The sequence below is a fragment of the Protomyctophum parallelum genome (assembly GCF_964188405.1).
Source record: "Protomyctophum parallelum genome assembly, chromosome: 7".
Lineage (NCBI taxonomy): Eukaryota > Metazoa > Chordata > Actinopteri > Myctophiformes > Myctophidae > Protomyctophum > Protomyctophum parallelum.
Window position 1 is genome coordinate 19,397,052 of NC_139705.1, and position 27,923 is coordinate 19,424,974.

The 27,923-nt window shown below is 42.7% G+C and overlaps 1 protein-coding gene across 2 annotated transcripts; it reads right to left on the reverse strand.

Moving 5' to 3' along the window:
• Positions 1-27,891, reverse strand: gpr61 (G protein-coupled receptor 61). 2 transcript variants are annotated; one of them, XM_083768317.1, is made up of 2 exons: positions 27,796-27,891; positions 1-2,497 (listed from the first exon to the last, which is right to left on the reverse strand). In XM_083768317.1, exon 2 carries the CDS (start codon positions 2,261-2,263, stop codon positions 842-844), a length of 1,422 nt encoding a protein of 473 aa, XP_083624443.1. In that variant the 5' UTR covers positions 2,264-2,497; positions 27,796-27,891; the 3' UTR covers positions 1-841. The 2 variants fall into 2 exon arrangements, with proteins under 2 accessions (XP_083624443.1, XP_083624442.1); XM_083768316.1 differs by lacking the exon at positions 27,796-27,891 and adding an exon at positions 5,828-6,014.
• Between the last annotated feature and the right edge of the window lie 32 nt (positions 27,892-27,923).

The following is a 27,923-nucleotide window of genomic DNA, read 5'->3' on the forward strand; positions in this document are numbered from 1 at the left end:
ATTGTGTCTTCAGGAATCAAATACAAAAATTATAGCATTCTTGGCAATAGGATAAAGATGGTCAGATGCAGTAGGCCTATATTGGATATAATATCCCCCCCCTCAGTGTGGTATAAAAAAAAAGGAAATAATATTATAACAGTGATAAACTGATATCAGTTTAAAAGAGACTGTGATTCAGAATGATAAAGTAATGGTGTGGTTGAATAGTATCAAAATGGACATGGCATCAATGATCTCTCCCAGTCCCCACCTCCTACGAAAAACCCACATTTGAGTGAAATGCATATCGTGCTCAAAGAGGCGTTTCACTGATAATAAACCTGAATAAATTATGTTGAGTGGGAGTGATTCCATTAGAGGGATTTAAATTTTTATTATAGTCATGGCTTCACAGAATTTGCTTTGTGTTTAATTGTTTATTTGCATTCTTTAAATAAAGACACATTTGTACATTGGACAATAAATTAGTAGTGTATGCGCAACTTTAAAACAAAACATTTTCATAATGTTTCTTTGTATAACCTATAAGCTTCGCTCTTGTCCATGCTATTTTCCCTCGAGATCACACATTATTTCATCAATCTGCAAACCGACCGGAAGGATTCAGTGTCCCTCATGGGATAGGTGATAATCACAGGATACATGTAAATTGCAAATCATCTCTGTTTTTCAGTGAAATGCCCCTTTACCTTTAATTCTTCAAATGAAGATACTATATTTTGCAGTTCATTTCATTAGTCTTAGTATGTACATGAGCTCATCATTCAACACATGTTTGGAAAGAGGAAACAAATAGCATCAATTGGATTACAGACTATCTACAGTACGCAATAGGCAGCTAAAGCTCAGGTACAGTCCTACAGCAGGTCTCTGATAAGTTCAGCTCATTGTTCAGTTGCTGATGCTCTATAAACTCTGCGGTCTCCTCAAGGATCTGTCCTGGGATGTGGTAGCCAGCCGATACGTTCTGCTGAACAGCAGAGTCCTGAGGGCCATCATCTTCGTGCTGCTCTGGGCTAGCCCTGATGCGAGAGTTACAGGGCTCCAGATTGCGCCCAGTACCCTGAAGAAACTGTAGAAAATTCTCCTCAATAGACGCCTCGCGGCTCGGCAGCTCCCCTTCACCAGGCCCGGCGCGCTTAAAGAAGCAAGCCAAGTGACGGCCCAGCTCCTCTCGGATCTGCCTATTCAGGCAACCGTAGAAGAAGGGGTTGGAGGTAAAGCAAAAATAGCCAATCCATGTGACCACCTTCTCCAGCTGGTCCAGGGAGCCAGGAGAGGTAGACACCAGGGCTGAGTAGAGATGGAAGGAGAAATATGGAAGCCAACAGCAGAGGAACTGGCCCCCAACCACCACAAGGACCACAGCAGCCTTCCCACCGCTGAAGGTCCTTTGAGGGGTGGAGCGAGCCCCAGCCCCACCCAGGCTGGCTGCCATGGTGGAGTGGCTGCTGCTGAGGGAGTCGGAGCGATGGCGCGGGGTGTCCATCCAGGTGGGCATGGGGCCATGCTGCATGGCCGCCACACGGGCCACCTTGAACATGTTGCAGTAAACCACCAGGATTATCAGCACAGGGCACAGAAAGTAGATACAGGTGAAGAAGATCATGAACAACAAACGTGTGATCCCACCACCAGCCCATTGCAAGGAACAGTGCCTCCGGCCAGGACCCAGGACTGGAGGCATCCCCGGCGCTCGGTCCCCTTGTAGAAGCCATCCCAGCAGAGGCAGGGCAGACATGATGACAGCCTTGATCCAGATCCCCACCAGCACCATCACCACGATCCCCACAGTCATCTTGACCTCGTGGCGCATGGGGTGAACGACATAGTAGTAACGCTCCACATTGATGGCAGAGATGGTAAGGATGGCGGCACTGATCAGACACACGCTCAGGCAGAGGTAGCTCCGGCAGAGCGTGTCGTCCGCCAGCACGTGGTCCGACAGCATCCCAAGCGGCATCAGTACCAGCGCCGCCAGCAGGTCAACCAGGCACAGATGGAACACAAAGGCAAACTTGCGCCATTGTGGTGTCTTGGTGATGACCGCCATCACGGCCAAGTTGCCTACGACCGCCAGCACGTCCATGATGAGCATGGCACACAGTGCCAATGTCTGCGTCACGTCGACCCCGCTTCCTCCTCCGCCACCGGGTCGCGTTACGTTCGAGGCGTTGGGGTACAGTAAGGCGGGAAGCCAGGGGAGGGCGCCAGCATGGGAGGTGTTCCAGGGGGGGCTTGGTGTGGGAGTAGGCTCCATGAGAGGATGGGATGAGAGGGAGAGAGGCCGTTGACATTCACAGGCCCATCACCCATCCTCCCCTGCCGTGGGGGGGTCACAGACAGACTCAGGCTGAGCTGTCGGTCATAGCATCTGGAGCAGTACACACATGCAGCTTCACTCAATTCCCTGAAGATGCAGTGAATTTTATCTCGTTGATCCCAGCAAAGACATTGTCCAACCACCAGTGTTATCTTCAGATGGGCATGTGATCTGAAACACAGAACGTTCCAGTTAAAAGTAAGTATTAGTATTACTATTATAGTAATATTATGAACCTAAGTGCATGAGGACCCAGTAAATTATAAGCACTCTATTTTAAACCAATACATGCATGGAACACAACTAAAAATAACAGGATAATTTATTACAGAGAATAATAATAACGTAACTCGAGATCTGTTCGCCCCACCGACTTCAAATTCGACACATGTACGCGTTCCACTCCACACCACCACAGGGAGTGCAGTGCCCAGCATTGAGTCCGTCGGACGCACAGTTGTCCAGAACCAGCACAAAGGTTCATATATTGGCAAAAAAGGGACACAGGCACAATAACTGGGTGGAGCATGCATTTCCAACTTGCATCGTTAAGTAGGCCAGGCACTGCTCTAGCAATAATAATAATGGCCTACATAAAGCCTAAAAGAAAACATAAAATCTGTGTTTTCTCTATGCTACCTGTTTATAGCCCTATATATAATGAGTCTGCAAGTGGTCAAAATATGTTCGTTTAATAAAGTCTGATCCCTCTTTTAACTCTGCACGGATCTCCCATTTTTTATATGATGTCTTATCTTATCCTGTTTGATTCAGGAGCACTTTTTACTATTTGCGAATGCAGTGAGCGATTATTATGTAACCCAGGCAGAACTGTCTGTCTGTGTAATAAAACTGAAAAAAGTACGTCATTTATTCTAATTGTTGTTATTGCAATTTACGAGCTGCGTTTGCGCGTCTTAACTACATTGACTTGCGTCTCTGGTGAGCACCTGGTTGTCTCGTTGCCTAATCTCTGCCTAATTGATTTCTAATTGATTTCTGTCTACATTATATGCCTGCAAATTCAGCTTTTACTGGCAAAACATTTTGATAACTAAACTGAATTATGAATCTGCAATAAATACATGATTTTCCTGTCTTACATACGGTATACTTCTCACTTATAATAACTACATAGAATGTAGAAGACCTATTCCAGGTATGCTCATTTGATACATGATGTATGTCACTCTTAATTTATGGATTGAGTATATGCCCTACAAAGTAGATATATGCCGATATCTCATTTGGCTGACCAGTTTAAACTAGGGATGCATAGATATCGAAATTCTTGGCCGATACTGATGTTTAAAATAACTATTTAGCCGATAGCCTATACTGATACCGATATTAGTTTATTTAGGAATTACTACAGCTTGGTAGGCTGCAAATAAATAACCAACACATGGTTAATGGCAGCTTTATTTGCCGATACCGATAACGGCAAATAGCTGACGATACCGATATGTGGCCGATATATTGGTGCATCCCTAGTTAAAACACTTAGTATAAGCAGTATAACTTAATCATTATGCTGATAATAAAGTCACAGACTTCTTGCACAGTGCACTCACTTCCAGCTCAGTATTTGCTACATACTGTACATCACTGACATCTGCATCTTCAGATGCATATTTTCAGGGGCAACCAGGCCCCTAGGGAACGGCTAAAAGCACAACGTGGACCATATGTCCCCTCCTTCACACAGTCAGGAAGCACAAAGTGGACCATATGTCCCCTCCTTTACACAGTCAGGAAGCAGACTGGAGAAGGACAGTAAACTGAGCATCACTGTGAGCATTAATCAGCTCCCTGTGTGGAGTGAAGTGAATATAAGATAAGTGAAACATTTAGCATTCCATCATGAGGAGGAACACAAAATGTTGTGCTGTTTACTACTGATCTCTATCTATAGCAAGACCCAAATTGAACACGGAAAGAAAGTGGGTCATGTTGTGGTTCTTGTAATTCCATATATACTAAAACTCCCGTTTACTGCAATAAGAATGTTTACGTCTCTTTGAAAATGAGTCACTGTATGTATGTTCACAAGCTGATAGTTGAGCTAAGAAAAACAATTGCTGTGTGTGGACAGTGCTAGAGAGGAGGGGAGTAAAACGTGTCCCTGGGACCAGCGGTGCAATAGGGAGGGCCCCGTGCTGTGTTTACTGTCACAACCTCACCTGGAAGCAACCCCACACACTGGCAAAGCCACGGAGCCAGCACTACGGCCCTTGGTACATTTCCATGCACTATACACCTGCATGCCCAAGTTTTCCATTTCACGAGTGTGACGGCATGATGATGCATCACTGCAATACGACTGTTATTTTCCTGACAGTTGTGTACATCGATCAGACCACTGAGCACATGTGGTAGATATATGCAAGATTAAGCAAGCGGGCTTCGTGGAAAAAGGTCAAAGGGTTGGAGTAACCCTCAACCCAATAAACAAACCAGATGCCTCGGCTACAGTTAGCATACAATGGCAGAGCAACTCCCCAGGGAGGCTTATTCCAATCAGTATATTGATCGTTGTTGTCCAGGGTATCCCTCCCGAGCAGCATGCGAGTGACCATCATGCAACAGTCACCTACTCAAAGGAACGCCAGAAGTGAAATTCTCATTACAAAAGAAACACATGATCAGCATTATATGCATTGCCTTGAGTGATGTGGTCCATTTTCCCTATCAAAGGATCCTTTATTTTAAACTGTTAAAATGGCCCATGTGAAAATTAGCACACAAAAAATATAATTACAGAATGGACGAACACAGTAAGTCTGGTTAGCCCAATCCATTATCTTGTTTTCTTCAGGTCAGAGAAATTAAAATAATAAAATGAATAGGCCCACAGCGTGCTCCACACATAAAAACAACTAACTTACTATAACTAAAAAGTACATTCAAAGCAGCTGCACATTATCTCGATGTCCACAAGCTCACAACATTTTAACAAACCGCAAAGACTAGAATATTGGTGGCTGCCAATTGTAAACCATATGACCCTATTATAATGCACATGACTCAGTGTTTACCGCCAGGAGAAAAATTTGCCTGTTGTTTAACTGACCCTGTTTCATTGTGGTGTATCTTCACTCTCCGGCAGCCCCATGAATAGAATAGTTCATGTAAACAGTATATGGTGCGCAATGGTCAAAGCGATGTATACAGCGTGCTGTCAGTCTCAGTCAAATCAACACCATCTGCAAATGTGAGGAATCATACTCTTGTTCTACAGTATATGCCTTTCACGTTGGACAGACCAGGAGGATGTTATGGGATGCTATGAAAAAAGCACTAGTTCGTAATCATCCCCCTCGTTCAGCTTGCCTTCCACCCATATCTCACTCCCCGCTCCCTGCATCCCTTATAGTGTCCCATATCTTCTCATTGCAACATCCCGGCGTCCTCCCCTTACTAACGTATACCTCCATAGATTGGCGTCTATTGAGTGTGTCAAGTGGAGCAGATGTGGTTAATATTAAGCAGATGACATACCTCAGTCAGCAGAGGGTCCCTGCTTCCTCCTGCCCAGGTTCACAGTCTGCTCAAGGAAGTGGACCTGTTTTGCTCTCTACCACGCGCAACACACATACACTCGCTAGACACACCACCACACAGACAGACACACACACCACGTCAGAGAGAGGGGGAGAGAGGAGAGGGGCACCTCCTGTGTCTCCACCTCACCTGGTCCTTTCATCTCTTCATCAGCCAACCCCCCCCCCCCCCCCCCCCCCCCACGGACTCTCTTCCCTGCAATGACTCTCCCCCCCCCCCCCCCCCCTCACACACACACACACCCATCTCCATAAATGGACAACACACACACCTCCCTCTCATCCGGCCAGGTCTCCGATGCAGGTGGCGCAGGCAGAGCTGGAGCAACACACGCGGACCAAACAAAAAAGAGGAAGAGGGCTCCTGTCTTCCAGCCTCTGATGCACAAAAGATTTATACACACATGCACTCTCACTCTCTCTCACTCACACACACACACACACACACACACACACACACATGCTGGCTCCGGCACGCGCTCAGGCCAACTGCAAGCAGCACAGAGCAGACAGGCAGGCGGCGGCCAGGCAGACAGCATCCAGAGGCTCAGTCTCTCTACTGGGTCCTAGTGTCTCACACTACCTTCGCATGCCTTGTGGAAGAATGGCTGATGGATTCTGCCCCCCTTATACATCTTCTCTGGTCCTCCCTCCCCCCCACCCCAGTGTAGGTAACACCAGGTCTCACTAAACAGGTGCAAAAAATATGGTACACAACAAATTGGGAGAGAAAATCACCTTTCTAATCTTGGACTGGAATGAATTCTCTCTCCATCTCCTCATCTTGGGCTTGCAAAGATCTCCCCAGCTGCCTGCAGTGCATAATCCTCGCAATAGCCTTCTCACGAGGCTGGATTATTGATTTGCTGAGAGGAAAAGAACCCTAATGGTTTATGTTAATGAACTGTGATTAACATCCACAGAAAGCAACTACAAAGTGCATATGTTTTACATGCATTTGAACCCCATTAAGACCTGAGGCCGATCCTACAAATGCCTTCTAAAATCACTTTTCTGACAATCCTGTTTCCATCAGTGCTTCTCAAACTTTTCCGTGTCCCCCAAAGTGACGCCCCAAATAATATGCAGTTGACAGTCCCCAGAAGCAATGATAAAAATTGTTGTTGAGATCAAAAATGTTTTGATCTCAGTGCTGTCGGGGTAACAAAGAACAATGCAATAGAAACACAAACAAGCAAACATTAGCCCCAGTGAGGGAAAATAGGGCTACCCAAGAAATAATGGGATGTAAAAAAATATCTATAGAGGGTATGCGTGTGACATCATCATACCCGGAAGTTATGCAGGAATGCCTACTGTGTGGCAAAAAACTACTTTCTGGCCTTGACAGCCATACATCCAAACAGAAAAGTCCTATTTGATTGCATTAGATGGCTATAAAAAACAATTAATTTACTTTGCCACTCGATTTGCCACTCGATCTGCCATTCACATTATGCATTTGCATACCCTCTATTGTCTGGGCGGCTCAGATGTGTATGGACAATTATTCCAGAGCCTTGGTGCAGCCGCCGCAAAGGCCTTGGTCACTAATTAATTCAGCTTTAGCTGGTAAAAAGTAATAACAACAAAAGTCATAAGAGCAGGTGTAACCTTTTGGAATGAAATGCTTTACACTGAAGGTAATCAAGGGTCATGACATGGTTTGGCTCCTCAACAGAACGGATCAAAGCTGTGTCAACACATCAACATACTGCAGTGCAGATATTAATTTGCAATCATGCTTTTATGCTTTTTATGCTTGTGCAATCAATTGCATGTTGTCATGTGTATCTGTATGGTATTATATCTCGAGGGCCTTCGAAAGGCAGTGGTTTCAACCATTTTCACATTCTCAGACCCAATACTTAATATTGTGTTGTAAACTACCGATTAGGTACAAGCCTGTGAAATCATTGCTAAGTCAATCCAGAAATAAATCGAACAATCAATGACGTGTCAACTGTTCATTTTCTGCATAACCACCGGTCACCCTCCACGAGCCATTTCTTCCTTTGATCTTTGATCCTCCCAGTTTTAATTTAGATTATGATCCAACTCCGACCATTAGGGAGGGAAAGTTTGCAAAAGGCTGGTTCAGGTATAGATGGATTAGACCCTTCTGGGGCAACATGGGGGACTAATTCAATAAGACTTTAATGGGAGGTTCCAAATCCTGCGCCTATACTCTCACCAACCGCTTTTCTGTAGAAACCTACAGTTTCTACATGGGCACTCACCCTATAGCTTTAATGATGAATGATAATTAATGGCATTTTTATAGCGCTTTTCCAAGTGCTCAAATCGATTTACAATGGTTCAATCATTCACACATTGGGAGGTTTTTACATTTGTTGATCTGACCTCATCTGACCTCATCAAACCCTGTACACTCAAGGCACTGCCCCCGCTGCCACCCTGATTACCCCTTTAACACAAGGAAAAGTTGTATATTTAATCTGACATTCCATATGTCGATCTCATCAAACGCTGTACACTCAAGGCACGCTCCATATATGGCCAGAATTCATTCCATATGTTGATCTAACCCCCCATGCCAAAGCACCAGCGCTCGCCCAGCAGTCTGCCGTCACCCAGGCGGATGCGTGCACGCAACGTTTCCCTCAGGGTGTCTTACTGGTTGGTAAAGGTCAGTGTCATATTAAATTCTTTTTTAACTTTCACAATGGGCTGCTTCCTCTTTTTCATAAAATCCATATAGGCATTATGAAACAATCTCAGAAATGAAGTGCCTTATGGAAGCTTACCGTGTTGAATTGAATAATAAACCAAATTATGTCTGATACATTCTTCTGACTCGCACATAGGCCAATATAACCTCAAATATTTCCGGGGAGTAACGGTATACAGAAGATCCTTTGTTGGGATATGTGTCCTTCCTAAGTTCTCTCTCTCTCTACCATGATCGTCCTCCTGTCTCGTGTGTATGCGCGTGTGCATGCATGTGTGAGCGTGTGTGTCTAGGCTATGTGTGTGTCTGAGTGTTGTACTGTGTGTCCTGTGACCGCGCTCGTGTCTGAGGTGTTGAATAATGACAAAAATAGCAGATACTTGCTCACTCCAGCAGCACCAATCACGAGGGAGGGAAATACAATGGTTTCCATGGGAACGCAGACTTGAGCTTCCCCGCTCGCCTGTGCACTCTCTCCGTCCTTCCACCCACAGGAGAACACACACACACACACACACACACACACACACACACACACACACACACACACACACTAGGGATAGTGCACCATTATTCCAAATATATTGTATTGTTTTTACATTATCACAATCCCACGACGTGTCTCCCAGTCTGACATGGTTCTATGAACACTGTTGTTAAACTCAACTCTACAATGTATTACTTCAGTTATTTCTTTTGGAAAACAATTGGAATTCTACACGGTTTGCTATTTTCATTCCGAGTTTCCTGACCCTTCATGATGAGGCTGTATCATCATGTTTCATCACCCAGTGCTGCTGATAGATGCAATATTCCACTGTCTTCTCAGACATGAACAATAGGGGGAGCTCTCATATTAGTAACTCAACAAAATGCTCCACTTGAGGAAACAAATTAAATACCTGGCTGCTCTGGAGCGGCCAGTTGAGCTGCACAACCTCACACTAAGTTCAAACTTAGCCTAAATAACATTTACATAAGGGATTGGGAAACACACTAGGAGGCAAATCTCAGACAACAATTGTAGATAATGATTGAATAGAGGGTATGCACATGCAGGAAGTGAATGGCAGATCGAGTGGCAAAGTGAGTGACAAAGTGAATTTAATGTTGATTAAAGTAATTTAATGCAATCAAATTATGACTTTTCTGTTTGGATGTATGGGCTGTCAAGGCCAGAAACTAGAAAGTCGTTTTTTGCCACTCAGTAGGCATTTCCGCATAGCTTCCTTGTATGATGATGATGTCACGCGCATAACCTCTATTGGAAAAGATAAAAAAACAAATGCTATATGAAATATGTAATTACCAAGATTCGATATGATTTCAATCTGATTCGATTATTTATTTTATGATACATTTAAAATACATCAAATTATTATTATTTAATTCACAAATATGACAGGATTAACTGACATCATGGTCCTTTTTGCCATATTTATTATCTTGAAAAACATTTTAAAATTGTTCAACTAAGCCGATCTATATTGATACGTTGTAAGCTTGAAGATCAGCTATTTGAACTATTTTAAAATGTTTTACAAAATAGTAAAATATGGCATTAAGGCAAAGAAGTTTAGGGACAAGGGGTGGCGCAAAATATAGCACAACAATCCATCCATGGTCATCGGTCTGGATGTTATGTTAATACCCAATGTGCGCGTTCGGATGCACTGCACAGGACAGCTATTGCAGGGACTGTTTAGAACTTTGATTTACTTTACTTTAGCACATTGTACAAGTCTTATAGGCTTATTGTAGCTAGAGTGACTGAGAGAAGAGGCAGACTGATGCATAAGGAGGATAAATATATAAATCACGAACCTGTCATTTACTCAGTGTAAATATGCAATGAGAAAATCTGTGAATTGTTTGAGAAGTTAATTTCTGTTATAATCATGCTTTAAATACTGTACATACAGCTGTAGACTACATTTTGCTGATTGTAACAGTTAATTGATATTTAAACTGATGATTTTTTCTAAATGTACTATTGTTACAATAGCAATGATATACCGTATGCTAACTTCCTAGGATGCCATCTGTGTGCCACGGAATAAGATAACTGGCCTTTATTATCTCCCCAGTCACGCCAGGGAGCTCCAAAAAGACACAATTAGCACTTTCTGCAGGCACCATGTTGACAATGTCATCTCAGCACACACGCAGCCACTGAGGACACCGTATGGCTAGAAATACACCAACACGAGGGAGCATGTTAGGACAGCTCTTTCCAAAACAAGACAGAGGAACAATATGGCCCACTGTACACGACTCAGTGTACTGTAGACTGTTATGCATGAATGTATGAATGAGTGTCAAATTGGCCTGCATGAACAGTAGATGCATTGCCAGGTGGGATTCCCCTTTGTCTGAGCATTACATGGTTGGTTTCCCATGAGGGAGACACGGGTTTGGTTCCAGGTGGTTACATAAGGTCTGTACAGTATGTGTAAAACGGCCCTTAATTGCCTTCTCAGTGGTTACTTGTGCTATCATAAAGTGTTGTTAAAAGACATTCACAGGCTTTGTAACTGTGGTGCGATGAACATAAAAGATTTCACCTGTCTTTGTCTTCATCTGAATCTGGTAGATGTCCTTGGTGGAAAGAATACAGACAAAGAGTGTCTGCAGGGGGCCTGCTTTGCACAGAAATAAGGACCGTCCTTCATTTCTTTGCGAGGACGAGCACATGCAGCTTCACGCATGACTAATGGAAGACTTGTGTTATCCTTCACACTGCCATTGACACAATAGATGCACATGCAGGTTATAAATGGATGTTAAGAGAAATTCTGTGCTTTACTAAAGGATCCTGGATTATTGCCAGTGGTATGATATGAATATTTGATGTTGTGCTGCAGTGTTCTAGTAGCCTACAGTATGCTGTCTCTCTCTGAAATGAATAGTTTATTTTCTGTCTGATATGCATATAGTACAGTATGTACCCCAATGCCAAATGACAAGTTACTCACAGTACACGGCATCAAAAGATATATGTTCAAAGAAGTATTCATAAACTGTTCAAACGTCTACATTATAAATTATAAGGAAAAGACTGCGTCTTACAGCAATTCATATCTGCTCTGAAGTTAGAATTTCAGTACGGTCCTGAGAAAACACTGTTCAAGATGAACTATGCCGTGCGCTCATAACTCAGGTGAGAGGCGATGCATTGTATAAATCTGCCAGGACCTTGGGCTGTGAAGTCAGTCAGTTGATTAATGAGAGCATCATCAAGTATCCCTGGAGCTGTGTAAATCACGGGAGAGGGCACATGCGTCACATACTGTAGTAGCTGTGATACAGGGTTGTATAACGTTTAGTTATTCCCATGCTACATACTGTCCCTATTCGCTGGTGATTTAATTAGGATTGCATATGCTGAGTTGACACGCTTGAGCGAGGCGAAAGGATGAAACACAGCAGTATGAGAGGTACAGTAATGCCCTTCATACATAATATACTGTAGCTAGACCTACAGTATATCCAGTACGAGAGTGGCACCCTAACGTAAGCAACCACTTTTCAGCTCACCTGTCATCCGTCATCAGATTTAATATGCCGTAATAAACGTGGGTCTACATTATGTAACCTTGTAAAGTAGGGGTGCACGATAATGAAATTATGACCGATTTCCGATCTTTATTTGCAGGGTCATATCTGCCGATACAGATTCTGACATTATACGGATTCCGATATTATACGGATTATGCTGAAACATTAGAAATACACAAAACAAAAGCGACACATTATTATTGCGTCATCAATATCTGTGAAAATAATCTGGACTCTGCCTCTCTGTTATGCAAAAATACATCACATTATTCAAATAAAATAACTGCTGCCATGTAAATGTATAATAACAATCTCATTAATTGAAACTGTAACAAGAGACTTGCAAACCCACACTCAGTAGGTTCACTGAGCGTGGATGCTCTTTTTCAGCACGCCTTCATACTCATGCAGGCAGGTACACACATGCACAGGTGGGAGATACCCAGATGGAAGCTGCACAGCCAGTACAACCACAGTCTTATTTATTTGACCACACAAGTTATTTTGGGATTAAGTGACTTGCTCAAGTGCACCTAGTGGGTTTTCAGGGAGGGGATAAGTGGTGCTCATTGACTTCCCCATCTCAAGGGATGGAACCATTAACATTTCGGCTTCAAGTACCCCCCTTTTTTTAGTCCACCATGTGCTATATAAGATTACATCCGTCATGTTTGGAGAGCAGAGCACTGTCACTCCAGAGATGTGTAGCTCTAGAAATCCAAAGGGAAGGTTAAGTGAAGTTGAAGTTCTAGTTAATATGCACAGAAAATCACTGGGGTCAAAGAAAAAACGGGTATAAGGCAGAGAGAAGTACAAAAAATCTCTTTGCCGATTACATGATTGTATCTGATTAAGAAGGCAATTACAGCATAAGTGATCGGAAAGTCTGAAAGGCTGTAGGACTAATATCTATGAAATGCGTATATATATATATATATATATATATATATATATATATATATATATATATATATATATATATATAGGGTAAAAGTGGTGATTAAATTGTTGTGCGTTAATATCTCGTTACACATGGCTCAGGTACGTTGTTGAATTTGAGATGACAGGAATATTAACACAAAAAAAAGTAAATTTAGCGAAAGGGATCTACTCCACTTTACCAAAGAGTAGCAAAATAGAAAATCGATAGTCACTATGTTGACAATCTGTTGCTGTCACATTATGGATGCATGGGTTTTAAATTGTTGTTGTCCTCAACATGTCATCTGTTGACTGCAGTGTGCTTGAAGCACAAGACAAAAGGAAGACATCTATAAACAGTCAAATCAATCTGATTTGACCACCTCCGAGGTCTTGATCAGAATTTGCTACCTTTCTTTTTACCTCAAAATATAATGGCTATGTACAGAGTCAGACAGAAGGCAAAGCTAAGCTTACTAAAAACTATACACAACATTTAATGCTGTAGTGTCACTGTGTATATAGAATCCTGTTGATGCACTTCTTTCTCATTAGAAGCCAGCAAGAGCTGTGTCCCAGGGAAAGAAGATGTGATGTCATTAACCCCAGCAGATGCTCCCTGGTTAATAATAAACACTGATGCCAGATGTCAGCACCAAGCCAGATGTCAACAGCATTCAGAGGGCTGGGAATCTGATGGCAGCCAGTTTGTCACCTAAACTTAATGGACCATACAACGAAAGAATGTTGGCACTTCTGCCATGCTGGCACACCTGCACGGCTGTCCAGCTTTTCATAATTTCTTTTGTTTTTCAGCTTTAGGAGCAAATTATTGTCTCTACAATCTAGCAACAAAATAAAACTCTGTAGTTCTCAGTTGTGTAACTCAGTTCTGTTTTTCAGGACTTCGAAACAAAATATCTTGACTTGGAATAACTTTATACTTGGAATAACTTTATTTGTCAATTTTCCTATATGAACATTTACATACTGTACATAAATACTATGAAATACTGAAGTACAATTACATCATGTCCAGTCACTTCGGTTCAATGTGTCTGGAGGAGGGTGGCGAGTGTGGGGGCATTGGCAGGGGTTTTATTTATAATCCTCACTGCACTCAGGAAGAAGCTATTCAGCATCCTATTGGCTTTAATGCTGTCTTCTATACTTGTTTCCTGAGGGTAGGAGGAAAAACAGACCACAGGAAGGGTGGTAGGGGTTCCTTATGATGCTGGTGGTGTTTGATATAAAGCTCCATATAAAGAGGGGACAGAGGCACCAAGGATCTTACCAGAGAGATGAGATGGTTCTTGAGACATCTCCTGTGGTTCCACATTATGTCCCAGTACAGCATTTAGGCTATTTATAACTACAGAATATAAAATGACAGCAGGCTATATTATAGTTTGAGAGGCTAAAATAAATACTGTGTTTGTGTGCCTCAGCGTTACATAGGAGGTGGGTAGAGGGGATTTACCAATATATTGTAATGCAATGGGCGATTTTTATTCCTAAGCATATAGTGTGTTATGATTCAAGTAATAAGTGCCCAGGCATAGTTAATGTGCTCCTCCTTACATCCAACTCGACAAAATTGGCTTGAACCAAACGACATGGCCATCATTACAGCCTTGGCTGTGACCTTGCTCATGGGGCTAATAGCGACGTTTCAATATATATTTTTAAATAAAAACATGAATAAATTCATATCAAGGCCCGGGCCGCACCTAGGCTGCAAACCAGCCTGACAGCATGTCGTGGATTGGAATGCTGATCCAAGTCAAGTCAAGTCAATTTTATTTCTAGAGCACAACACAACAACCAAGGTTGACCAAAGTGCTGGACAGCATAAAAACAAACATATACAGTAGAGAAAATGCACAAGAAGATACAGTAGAAACATTTTTCACAAGAAAAAATAAATAAAAAGAACAAAACTATAGAATGGGAGAGCACAGCAACACATGATTAAAAAGGGGGAGGGGCATATGGTGTTAAAAGGCCAGGGAGAACATGTGTGTTTTTAAATGAGATTTAAAAATGTCCATAGAAGGCGCAGCTTTCACAACTAGTGGCAGGACGTTCCAAAGTCTGGGTGCAGCGACGCCCGGTCGCCTTTTGATTTTAGGTGAGTGGGAGGGATCTTCAGGACCATCTGGTCTGCTGATCCGAGTGCCCTAGTGGAGTGATGAGGGCAGATATATAGGGAGGTGCCAGACCATGAAGGGCTTTAAAAACAAACATTAAAACCTTAAAATGTATTCTGAATTTTACAGGCAGCCAGTGAAGGGAAGCTATAGGACGGGGGTGATGTGTTCTTGTCTACGGGTGCCGGTCAAGAGTCTAGCTGCGTAATTTTGGACGAGTTGTAGTCTGGAGAGAAATGAGGCGGTAATTCCTGAGTAGAGTGAGTTGCAATAGTCAAGTCTTGATGATATGAGGGCATGCAGGGTCCAGACGAGCTTTGCTGCGTGTCACAGCTGTCACTCCCCATTTCAGTCAGTCTGTCCTATAAATAAAGAGCATAAAAGCCCAAAACCAAATCTTTAAAAAAAGAATACGATAATAATCAAAGTCAGTAGGGTTCATTCTGCATTCTGCCTATTATATTATAATATAACTTGTGAACAAAGTAGTTATTTTGGTTCGAGGGTAGTGCTAGAAGAAACATCAAGGGGGATTAGAATGAAGCCACTGCACACAGCAAGTGTCATAGAAATATGCCCATTAGCTTTTGAGATTCAAGTGGATATTGGAATGCAAGTGGATTGTCTTAATGGTGATGCTATAGGGCCATGGGGTCACCAAAATCAATAGGTTTTATCCTTCAGGGAGCATAAATCCACTCAGCAAATTCTATGGCGATACAGACAGTATAATTTCATATTTGAGATATGTAGTGTCAGTGTGCATAGATAGGACCGAAGGTTTTGGACGGATGGACGGACAGACAGCTGGACATTGCCGTTCAGGGCCCTGCTGCTGTAGCTATTATAAATCTATAAAATGGACATTGGAAAGAAATATACCGTACCTAAAATGATTACAGGAACCACATCTTCTCCACAAGAACAACGTGCATGTTTGTCATAGACAGTGACATTGTTGAGAGCAAAATGACTTAATCATACTAATATCCCCTATATGGTTTGCAGGAAGAGAAGTCTTTAAATATCTTACAGTGTTGTGGATCACAAGTCAAGGGCTTTTCGCTTGAATTGGGCTTGATTTGCACCAGACCACTGTGTCAGGTTCTGCCATGACATGCAATTCTGTCATGAAAGGACTGCAGCAGCCTCTTTACAATCCTGAAACAGTCATCCAATCCCTCTGAGACCCGTCACCTGACGTAAATCTGCACTTCTAGTGAGATGAAAACCGGCGAGGCTGAAACAAAAGACGCTGGCATTACAGGCTCATTTGTACTAAAAGAGAGTTTAATACTTAAAGCGCACACTTGGCCTGCACCCTCCTGCAGTCATCAAGGCTTTGTACTTGTTTGCGTGTTCGCCTGATGACATGATCACAAGGAGTAAACGTAGCCTGTAATTCTAATGCCATGGCCCGCTGAGAGACTTCACTGTCTTATATAACCTCTGCCTCTGGTCATCTGGACAGCATGACCTCTTCTCCTCGCCTCACTAAGCCTCTCGCCATGCCTTTGGCCTGACGGCTTACAGAGACAATGAACAAAAAGAGTTTGACCCTTGTTTGTACTAATGCATAAGGTGATGTACGCAAGGTTCTTACGTTATAAACATAATATAACCATGATGTGTGAATGTGATTATGAAAGGACCATTGAAATCACATTGAAATAAGTTACAAAGAAATAAGTTTACAATGTGAAGTGCCTTGAGACAACCTGTTGTGATTTGGCACTATAATATTAAATTTGATTCGAACTGAATGTTAATGTGTATACCAGTCTCACAAGTGTTCACAATCTGCTTAATTAATGAGAATAGACCCCAAAGACCAGCAATTTGGGCAAAGCATTCGTTTGCAGATGTTTTCATCCCTGAGATGAAGCTATATTTTACACAGAATTCCAGTGCAAAATCCCATTTGTTCATGTGACTCTTTACTATTGTTTCTAATAGAGAACACGATTTATTCAGCTTCCTCATCTGTGATGCCGACAATAAATGACAGAAGGGACAGCTTTTTAGAGATATATTATATTGTGTAATAAAAATAAAATAAATACATAAAATAAAACATCCATCAGCCATCAAACTGGTATGCACTATGCAGCGCAATATTTTACATCCAATAGCCTAGCCCTAGCCCTATACAGTAGATACTAGTGTGCATTAATGGTGTTACATAAAAGAGACAAGCCATCAAAGTGAACTCATTATATACTCAATATACCTGCAGTGTGAGTTTCCAGTCCGGTCTTGAACATGGGACATCACCTGACGGTGGCCATGCAGACCTGAATCAAAACGGGCCAATCCTGCAAACTTTGAAAGCCAATGTTAGCCAACAAGGATGGAATATGAAAAATCGGACAGATCCGCCTTGAACACATGACTATAGAGATAGTGTGTAACGATTTGCGGGATGTTTGGACAGAATCTGGAGGAGTAAGGCACTATAACAGGCCGTTCTGGAAGATTTGGGGCAGAGGTTCATCGTTGGCATCCAGGGAGTGTGTGTGTGCAAAATGTGGCACCGACCGGGTTAACGGTGCTGGAGAAAACATACTCTCTCCCCATGCCTTCGGCCTGGTGGAGACAATAACATATATTTGTATCATCACATAGTGCCATGGGCAGCAGCAGTACTGGGGAGCCGTTATGTAATGACTGCAAAGGCCAGCTGCAGTCCTTGCTAAGACAAGGCTAAGTCTGTGTGTTGAAATCCATGGTCACTACAGGCCTGTCTTTTTGGGGCCGACATCCAGACATCTATGATTCCTCCCATGTGTTCTGGGGGGAGGTAGCCTATAACAGGAGGCTGAGGAAAAGGATAATGTAGGGGAGTGGAAAATTGGCAAACTCCTCCCCCGCAAATCCTCCTTATTTTTTATCCAAGTCCCTCTGGGATGTTCATGCACAGTGCAACGGTAGACGTAGAGTCAACTGAAGCCAACCCTGCAGAAGTCTCTAGATGGGTGCTACACTAGGATGCTGCGTGCAGTACCAGGAGAATGAGACAAGCAGGACACAGCCAATATAAGACCTGCCAGCCAGAAAGTTAGTGCTGTGGGAACCAACACACATATGTGGATGTACTCAAGAAAGATGCAGGAGTGCAAACAAGCACCAATGAACTGGCCAGATATATGGAGAACCGGGATGACTGGAAGCGACAATGTCGGGCTCGTCTGAGGACAACCTAGAAAGATAGTGCATGAGCCTATATTATGCAGTTTGGGGTTGTCGTAGATTTTACTTTGGCTGGCACCATGAAGGCCAAAGTATGTGCTAGCTAGAGAATGAGAAAACAGTCATTTTGAGTGTCCATTAATTGAGAAGCCGCATAATCGATTAGTGTGGCCGCCCGGCACACATCCACAAAAAGAGCATCACATGCACACGAGCACACACAACCTTTCGAAATTGCCCTGAAAAAGAACAAGCAAACGAAGCAAGTAAATATAAAATACAAAATTCAACTCAAACTTAATTCAAGCCCTTTTCAGAAAGGTTCACAAATAGCTGAACTACACGTGCACAACTTGTTGCAATACAGTTTGTTGTGAGCTTGTGTCACAGTGTGACGTGAAGTGATTTAGCTCTGGTCCAAAGCTTTAGAGAGAACTCCTCATGCGCATGCACGCATATACACGCACGCATGCATGCACATAAATTGATTTACTTTGAGCTGAACTGATCTATGTGTGCTTGTCACTTCCTTACAAGGAACCTCCTCACCTACAGTATATGCTCCATTATTCACAGCAGGGCTGAATAAATAAAGGTAACATGGTAAACACCATACCCTGATCCAGTGATGCAATGAGACACTATCTGGAACACCTCTCCTTTATCAACATCCATCACCCTTCTATTTTCTCTTTCTTTTAAAGCACTACAGTACCATACAGCTCTCTGCAGGCAATATATCTGCTGCTATGCACCTTTTATATCTTCTTCTTCCCTTCCTTCGATGGAAAATAACTATACGATGGGAAAAATGCACAAAAACACCCTGCATTTCTTTACTTCTGTAGACCTGTGATGTGACAATGAAGCTGATTCTCATTCTGCTGCTCTCCCGTCTTCATTTTCATATCTCCCTCCTCTTCTCTTTCCCCTTTCACCACCAAATTCCCTCTCCTCTATAGTCCCCTCTCATCTCCTCTCCTTTCCTCTGCTCTCCTCCCATCCTGACCTATAGTGTCTGTACTAGATGTATTAGCTGCTTTATAGGTTGGAAAGAAAGGCCATTAAATTTAATCATCACTGGACACAGTACAACGTATTAGGTTGCAGATGATTTACCGTATGTAGACTCAGCTTCTAAATCTGCTATGGATAATAAATCCGGTGCTATATCCATTCCCACACTTTTTTTGATCTACTCAATTACATTCTCCGATATCACATGGCTTCCAGTCCATTACAGTATGCTTCCTTTTTTAAGTCACTTACTCACTTTGAACCAAGTGTCCAAGCACTGAGCTGGATTTAATTGATGTGGGATGTACACTAGGGAGAAGGTACATAATTTATACAGTACCGGTAAAGTGTTTTTTGTCAATATTCTATTACTGTAGTATGTTGTATTCTTGTACTGTAGTTAATTGTTAGTGATAGCTGCTGTGGGGATTCATATCCTACTATAAATGTCTGAAATCTCTGCATGCATGTGTGTCTGTGTTCATATCTGACCTTTGTGTGTCTCGAGAACAGTCCAACCAATCGACCTCAAACTCGACGCATGTATTGGCAGGGGAGAGAGAGAGAGAGAGTTGTGCCCAGCGTGAAGTCGATCAGATAGGCGGTTGCCGATCAGTTTGAAGACGATCAGTCAGACGGTTCTCGAGATACATCTACAGACATACTTACCTGTAAACGCACAGAGATTTCACACTTATAGTAGGATAGAACACAATTAAATTATCTATGTTATTTTAAGTCCAAATGTAAAACAATCATTCTTGTAGTATTAAATTAACAGATTTCAGTGTACAGAGTACAGTTATTTACTAACAGAAGGCCTGCATCCTTTCCCCTCATCCTCATTAGAGCATCTAAATCGCAGATTTAATTGCAAGTCTCCCTTGAGAATGCAAGCTGTGGTATTTCATTGGATAGCCATCAGGCATTTTCATCATGGCTTAACATGCTCCAGACATGCTGCAAACATACTGCAACTGCAGGGGTTCTGTGTCTTGCTCAAGGACACTTTGATGCGAAGCTGGGAACCCTCTGGTTATACCTCCTGACCCATTGTAATGGATGCAGCTGGGAACCCTCTGGTTATACCTCCTGACCATTGTAATGGATGCTGGGAACCCTCTGGTTATACCTCCTGACCCATTGTAATGGATGCTGGGAAACCTCTGGTTATACCTCCTGACCCATTGTAATGGATGCAATTCGTCAGTGGTTCTGGGAGGCTGGGAGCCTCCGGCTGGGTATGCCAGCTGGACAACTCTCTGACACAGTCCCAAAAGTATTCAACCATGGCTGCACTGCGTAGAGATGTAGGAACAGCTGCATTGAAAACTGAAAGACAAGGAAGAATGCACAGTAGCGGTGGGTGTACTGCTGCCGGAGAAAACAGAATACTTACAAGAGTTGTAAGTATTGTAAGCTCAGTTTCTTAACAAGTTCCTCAGTGCACATCACTGCTGTTTCCATTCTGAAAATACATACTACTTAATTACAGCACATCTAACTTTGTTCAAATGTGTGCGCGCGCACACGCACACTCACAATGGGAGAGTCCAACAAGTCCCACAGACAAGAGTCCCTCGGTGGCTTTCTCTCGCTGAATGGCAGTTGTGGAACTAAAGCCGGGGAGGCAGTGTGTGAGTCACTGGTTATTTAGAGAGCATCTCTGACCGTGTCTCATCGGCAGCATACGTACTGACTCTTATCCCCTAAGGCAGAGGATTATCATTGTTTTTCCACATAGGTAATTAGTATTAGAGAATCCTCTGAATCCCTGCGGGGGAGAGCCAAAGGCGGCATAAATCACTTCCTTTATTCTGTCCGAGGACAGCAGGATAAACAGGTATTAGCGATATACTGATGGGAAATATCCTGCCTACAGTTTTCTCTCCATCTGTCTTCTCTCTCTCCCACTGCCCCCCCCCCTCTCTCTCTACCCTCATTTCCCACACAACCTATATTATGAGCTCTTGGTACTTAACTAGATCTCTCTCCAGTTCATTGATTTGCCATAATTCCAAGATTTGGCTCGTCTACATCCACAGTTCAGTGGATTTAGTCATTCCACACAGACAGCTTAATTGACCCCACACCAAACTGAGTTGTCCTGACTAAAATGTTTGGAAATCAGATCGGGTCAGATGTTGTGTGCGATTTCTCTCGCTCTTTTGGTGACATTATGCGCTCGCACGCACGCACGCTCTCTGATTTGCTTGGGTCGAACAACGATAAACACCCCCCCCCCCCTTTTCCGGTCGTTATTGACCGGAAAAAGCGATTGAGCTTGAGGATTGGGTGGACTACTCACTGACAGCAGTGTATACGTACGCAGAAGATGGTGTACATATGCAGAACATAGCCTGCTACAGTGCTAGTACTACAACCAACATTTTGCCAGACGATTATCCACAAACCAACAGCCCAACATCGGCTTGGTGTGTGTGTGGAGCCCTTAAAAGATCTGTGGCTTCAGCTTGACAAGTCCAACTGACAACTGAGCCTTATTACAGAAAGGCTTGTAATTGCATTTACCACAATTATAATATTAATATAATATATTATTATAATTATAATTAGTGAGTGTAAAAACAATTGGTGCCAGGCTGCCTGATTACAGTAACTTCCTCAGTGGTCCTTTATCCATTTGCACCTCTGAGAGGTGCGTACACGTGTTAATTTTAGGTGGGAAACCCTTTTGATGTTTTACCCCTTCAGGACGGGAACCCCTTTCGGGTTCTTGTTGCAACAGTATAGAGTATATTAACAGCGTAACATTTTTGTCCTTTTTGAATTCATATTTCAGAAAACTTAGCTCAGAATTTAGATATTCTGATAGTAATCATTGCTATAGTGCTTGTTCAGTAACAGGGTCTATCCGTTTCTCCAGCTCTTTAGCATCTGCATTAAACAAGGGTTTAGTAAAGTAAGAGAAGACATACAGTATCACACAAACCCACTGTAGGCCTACTGACCGTAACTACACTGAACCCACGCCTAGACGTAACCATACTAACTGTACCTAAACTCACCTAATGTTAAGCAATTAGCCAATTAGTCTTAACTTAACGTGGGTCATCTCTCCTTTCTAGGGTTGGCCATCTAGTGACAACCCTTTGCCTGACCTGGCTGAATGATGCTAAATCCATTGCAACACATGCATTGATGACAATCAATCACCATTCTTCAATGCTTGCCATGACCAGGTAGAACTGCGTTGCTGTTGTGTCCCTTCAGTGTCAAATTGAAAGGGTCGATTTAAGGTGGTTCTCGTTGCCACTGATGACTGATGCACGTGGCAATGCGTGTCCTGCAGATTTGTGCAAAGCCAAGGAAATTGATACTCCAAGAAGAGTAACTTAACCTCTGAGCTAAACATTTCACTTAGCTCATGTTGCCTACCTCAGTGCTCTCTATAAATTACTCAACAGTATTAATCACCATTTGCCTAAGTATTAACAAAGTCCTAATTCAGCCTTCATTGTCTCCACCAGGCCGAAGGCATGTGGGGAGAGTATGTTTTGCACTCCGTCCGTCCATGTGTCCGTCCGTCCGTCCGTCTGTCCGTCCGTGTGTCCGTGAGCAGCTAATCTCGGCCACCGTTAACCCGGTCGATGCCAAATTTTGCACACACACTCCCTGGATGCCAACGATGAAGCTCTGCTCCAAACTTTCCAGAACGGCCTGTTATAGCGCCACCAGGAGGTACTGTGCAAAAACAAGTTTTTGCACAGTACACCTACAGATTACACCTCTAGAGCCATTCAACGAAACCGGTCTTTCAGATTTCTCATACTCCATCCTGATTGGTTAAGATTGGCTTCCAAAGTTCACAGGAGTGCTCAGTTTCAAACAAAATGCTGCAAATCATGAACACATTGCGTGATTTCCGTGAAATTGTGCACCCACATTCCCACTAGGCCGAGGACAAAATGCCACATCAACAATTTCAACTCAGCCTCAAGGTGGCGCTATAACTGGCCGAAAAGTGTTTTTACCTCTAACTGCACGGATCTGTGGATAACTTTGTATGCCAACTCCCTAGAGGCCAAGGAAAAACCTTTGCCTGGAATTTTTCACATCTGCTCTTTATAGCGCCACCAGGAGGCCGACATATGTAAAACACATTTTCTATTATTACTCCTTCAGATTTTATCCAAATTTCACGCAAATCGGTACACATGATCTCCATAGTCATGTGATCAAGGCAGGTTTGTTTGATTTCTCATATTCCATCCTGATTGGCCACGATTGGCTCCTACAGTTTTCAGGAGTAGCCCGCTTTGTACAAATCGCCACAACTCCTCAACGCAGCGTCCGATTGCGATGAAACTGTGCACGCATATTCCCACTAGGCTGAGGAAGAAATCCTGGTGGAGACCTGTGCCCAGAAGGGCACTTTTTCTAGTTCAATCTCCATTAGTAGGCTAGATCTAAACATCTTTCTCAGCCCATTAAGCCTCAGCAACCCCTTTCAGGACGGAACCCCTTTTGGGGTAGTTGTTGATATTTGTACAGTATATATACAGTAGCAACATACATTTGTCATTTTTTAATTCATATTTGAAGGTTTTCTGAAGATTTTGATCAGGATTTAGAAGGCGTTTTTAGAATTGTTCAGGCTCATTAACATATCTATAATCTCAAACCAGCCACCACACCATGGAAGACAAAACTCTCCTTCAGTTTCACAACTCAGGGTTTGGGACTCCAAAAGTAAGTCACAAGAGACAATGAGACATACAATGGTAGCAGACAACTATTACATTTAATAGAGGCAGGGGATGTTGTTTATACTATACTATACTATACTAGTTCACAACAACGCATTGTATCTGCACTATTCACTGAATGTCTGCCTATTTTCTATGAATGTTCTCCAATTATGACATGCCCAGAATAGGAACCTTATGGGATCCATGTGGTTAATTTATTCCTGACTGGCTCCGGACTCCGGACTGATTTCACTTTATACGAAGGGATCCACCTGGACGTGTATTGATGTCTCGGCCAGAATGTGGGACCAGAGTACGTTATGTTTACTGTGTGACTGTGGAGAGGCTAGGGGTGGTATAGGGGCTGCACAGAACGAGCCTATACCAACACCAGATCATTTACACTGGTGCTATCAGGCTCTCGTCCATGAAGCAATGATGCAGAAACCCTCATTAGAATGCGATGGCAGCTAAATTGTTAATGGCTTTGAATATGCTCAGGCTGTTGTAATTATAGGGTTATCATCATGGGTGAAATATGATCCGGTCATCTGAGGAAATGTAATGACAAATGTTGGCTACAAAAATGCATAGTCAGTAGTCACAATATACAGCAGAACAACGACAGACCCTCTTGAAATAGACTCTGAATAATGCTGTTGCTACTGAATGATTAATAAGTGCTGGTGTCCAGTTGCCTTTTTTTTAAAGATATGCTACTACAGTATTGCAGATGTTTTCATTCACATGTGTATGTTATATAGTTTTGCTTGCTCACAAATGCTTAGAGAATGGTATTTCGATCTCACAAGCTTGTTTTGGGAGGTCTGAGATCCCTGCCCCCAAAATCTTGTTTTTTCGTGATCACATTCAATGCCATTTTTCTCGCCTGAAGGTTTGTTATCCAAAATACAACCCAAAGAGGTCAACCTCGTCTTTGCTGTGAATACATTGTCACAGAGTCTGATCGTAATCGTAAGGCCCGGGGACCATGAGGTTGGTATTGGATCCAATTAGTATGGATTATGTTTTTCAATGGATGCTAATGTATTATGGAAGGATCAAACCATCCTTGGATGGTGATCGTTATTTCTGTGTTTCACGAGGCAGTGATTCTTCAGATGAGATAAGCAAGTGTTTTCTACACTAGAAACGCCTTTTGAGCAGGTAGAGCAAGTGAAGGCAAGGCCACCATAGAGCCAACACAGTCAACCAAAGGACGCAGGGCAGGCAGTTGCCTGGCAACGCAATCCCTACCACAGCAGGAAACGGAGTCGAACAGAACATGAATCACTTTAAGCTGTGTGTGTGCGTGCGTGTGTTTCTACAATGCTCTGGTCAGACAAGATAGAGCTTAATGCAAATGTATCCCTTATTGAATCAATATCTTACAAGTCATGTAAGGCCTGGTATAAGAATATCAAAATTCCAAAGGTGGTGGATGTATAGTGATGTTTTTTCTGGTTTAGTTAATTTTCTTGAAGATCCAAGGGACCAACAATTCAACAAATCTACCCATGCAAGACAAGTGTCTCTTCTTCATACAGTATGTGTTACATTTAGACAAGTGTCTCTTCTACATACAGTATGTGTTACATTTCCAATCAACCAATTGCATCAGGTTCAAGAAAGACCAAAGCTGGATTCAGAGCGGGATTTCTAGAACGTTTTCAGACAATTCAACCGATAGAGCATCGGTGCAGCAAATCATTCCTAGTGATTCCTGGTTGCTGGTTCTGTTTCCTATTGTACAATATCCCATTTGCTATGATCATCATTTCTGTCAGACTTTCTTGAATATTGATTACCTAGTAAAATCCTCAGTGTTAATTACTATGGTTGTTCATAAAAAATGAGAATCACTGGTTTTTCAAACTGAAAGAACATCTATAAGGAGACCACAAGGGGAAGTAAATGTAAATTGTAAACCACATGATGTAATTACAATGACCAAAATAAAAACATAATAAAAAAAAACGTGGCCGTTCGACTGATAGAATTGTAAAACGCGGCCGTTCGATTGATAGAATTGTCTTCTGTATTAACTGTTTTTAACTTGTTGTACGACAACCTTGAGTGCCTTGAAAAGTGCCTTATGAATAAAATGTATTATTATTAACTCAAGAACCGTTTGTCCCACGACTTCAAATTTGACACATGCGTTCCACCCCACCACACAGGGTGCAGTGCCTGGCCTTGAGTCGGCTGGATACAGATACACGGTTGTCCAGAACCGCCACAAAAGGCTCTGGTCAGGCTCTGCCAGTGGACCTAATAAGCCTAAGGGCCGATTCATACTTCTATTTTACCGCTGTTTCGGCGCTGTAGTGCCGAAATGATTTGGGCTCGTCAGAAAATTTCCGTAGCACCGAAGAGCCGACTTTAGGACGGTACCCGCCCCCGCCCCGAACCTCAAATGACATCAAATTGTAGGCTCTACAGAGCCAAACCGACTTTTATTCGGCTCTAAAATAGGAGTATGAATCGGCCCTTAGTCCCCTCCCCTGTAGAATTACCAGCCTCTGCCTCAGCCAATTGATTGCCACGGCAACCCCACACCTGCCATTTGATTACAGTCCATTTTTCAGTCAGTTTGCACTCTTCAGACAGACAGATACAGAGATCTCCATTATATGGGCACAATAGGAACACAGTCAACCAACTTGCATCGTTCCCAAGTAGGCTGGTGGCCGATGGGAACAGGTCTAGTGTTTCTAAATAAGAATTATGAATCATAAAAACAAATCTCCAACATATATGTTTATCAAACATTGCTTCACATGATGACTGAACTCAAAGGATATCATACTATAGGGCTGACTAGCTCTGGTCCATAGCCAATGCTTCTATGATTCTGCCCTGCATTGGAAAAGCTTTCGCTTTTAACTTTCACATGGAACTCAGACCAGCCTCTCCTCTTAAATTCTTAAATAAATAAAAATAACGTTTTTGCTACTCACCAAAACAAAGGCAGGTTGTGTCATTAGATAGCCTACTTTCCTTAGTGGACTCAGAGTGTGTCCACTAAGGAAAGTAGGCTTTCTAATGACACAACCCGCCTTTGTTTTGGTGAGTAGCAAAAACGTTCTTTTTAAATACGCTAAAGAGGAGAGGCTGGTCTGAGTTCCATGTGAGATTTAAAAGCGAAAGTAGCATAGCCAATGAAGGGCAGAATCATAGAAACATTGCCTATGGACCAGAGCTAAGGGCTGACTAGGGCCTACATTCTTTGCCACAATGCCAGTCATGAAACAATACAGCCACCCTGTCACAACTTGCAACAAACCTCAGCCACCATAGCACAACACACATAACCTACTGTTTATCAGTGTTCAATTGAAAATGAACATTTGGAATTGATGGCTGTTATAAAGCCAAAGACCTCTAGCTTAAACCAATGGAAAATGTCAAATTAACTTGTAGGATTATTGAAGTTATCAAGCGCCATACTGTACACATATACTGTTTCCTGTTACAACTCAAACCTTCAGGATTCAATTCCAGAGCCAGAAGAAGTTACTGTAACTGAACATGTTTCCACCCAGTCGTTGGGTCCCAAAATGACAGTACACCAACACCAACTTCAAACACACTAGTATACACAGCATACAACACAAGCAGCAGCAGCAGCAGCAGCAGCAAAGAAGCAAAAAACAAAAGTTCCTACCTTGAGCTGTCTTCTACTTCATCAGTTGTGTAATTGATGCCAGGGTCAAACTTTGGAACCCATGGATAGTGATAGAGCCTGCCTCCAGCTCTCTCTCTAGTTCATGATGAGCCCTCCAGCGGCATCTC

Coding starts and splice junctions, on each gene's coding strand:
- gpr61 (XM_083768317.1), bottom strand. CDS start 2,263: ATGGAGCCTACTCCCACACCAAGCCCCCCCTGGAACACCTCCCATGCT.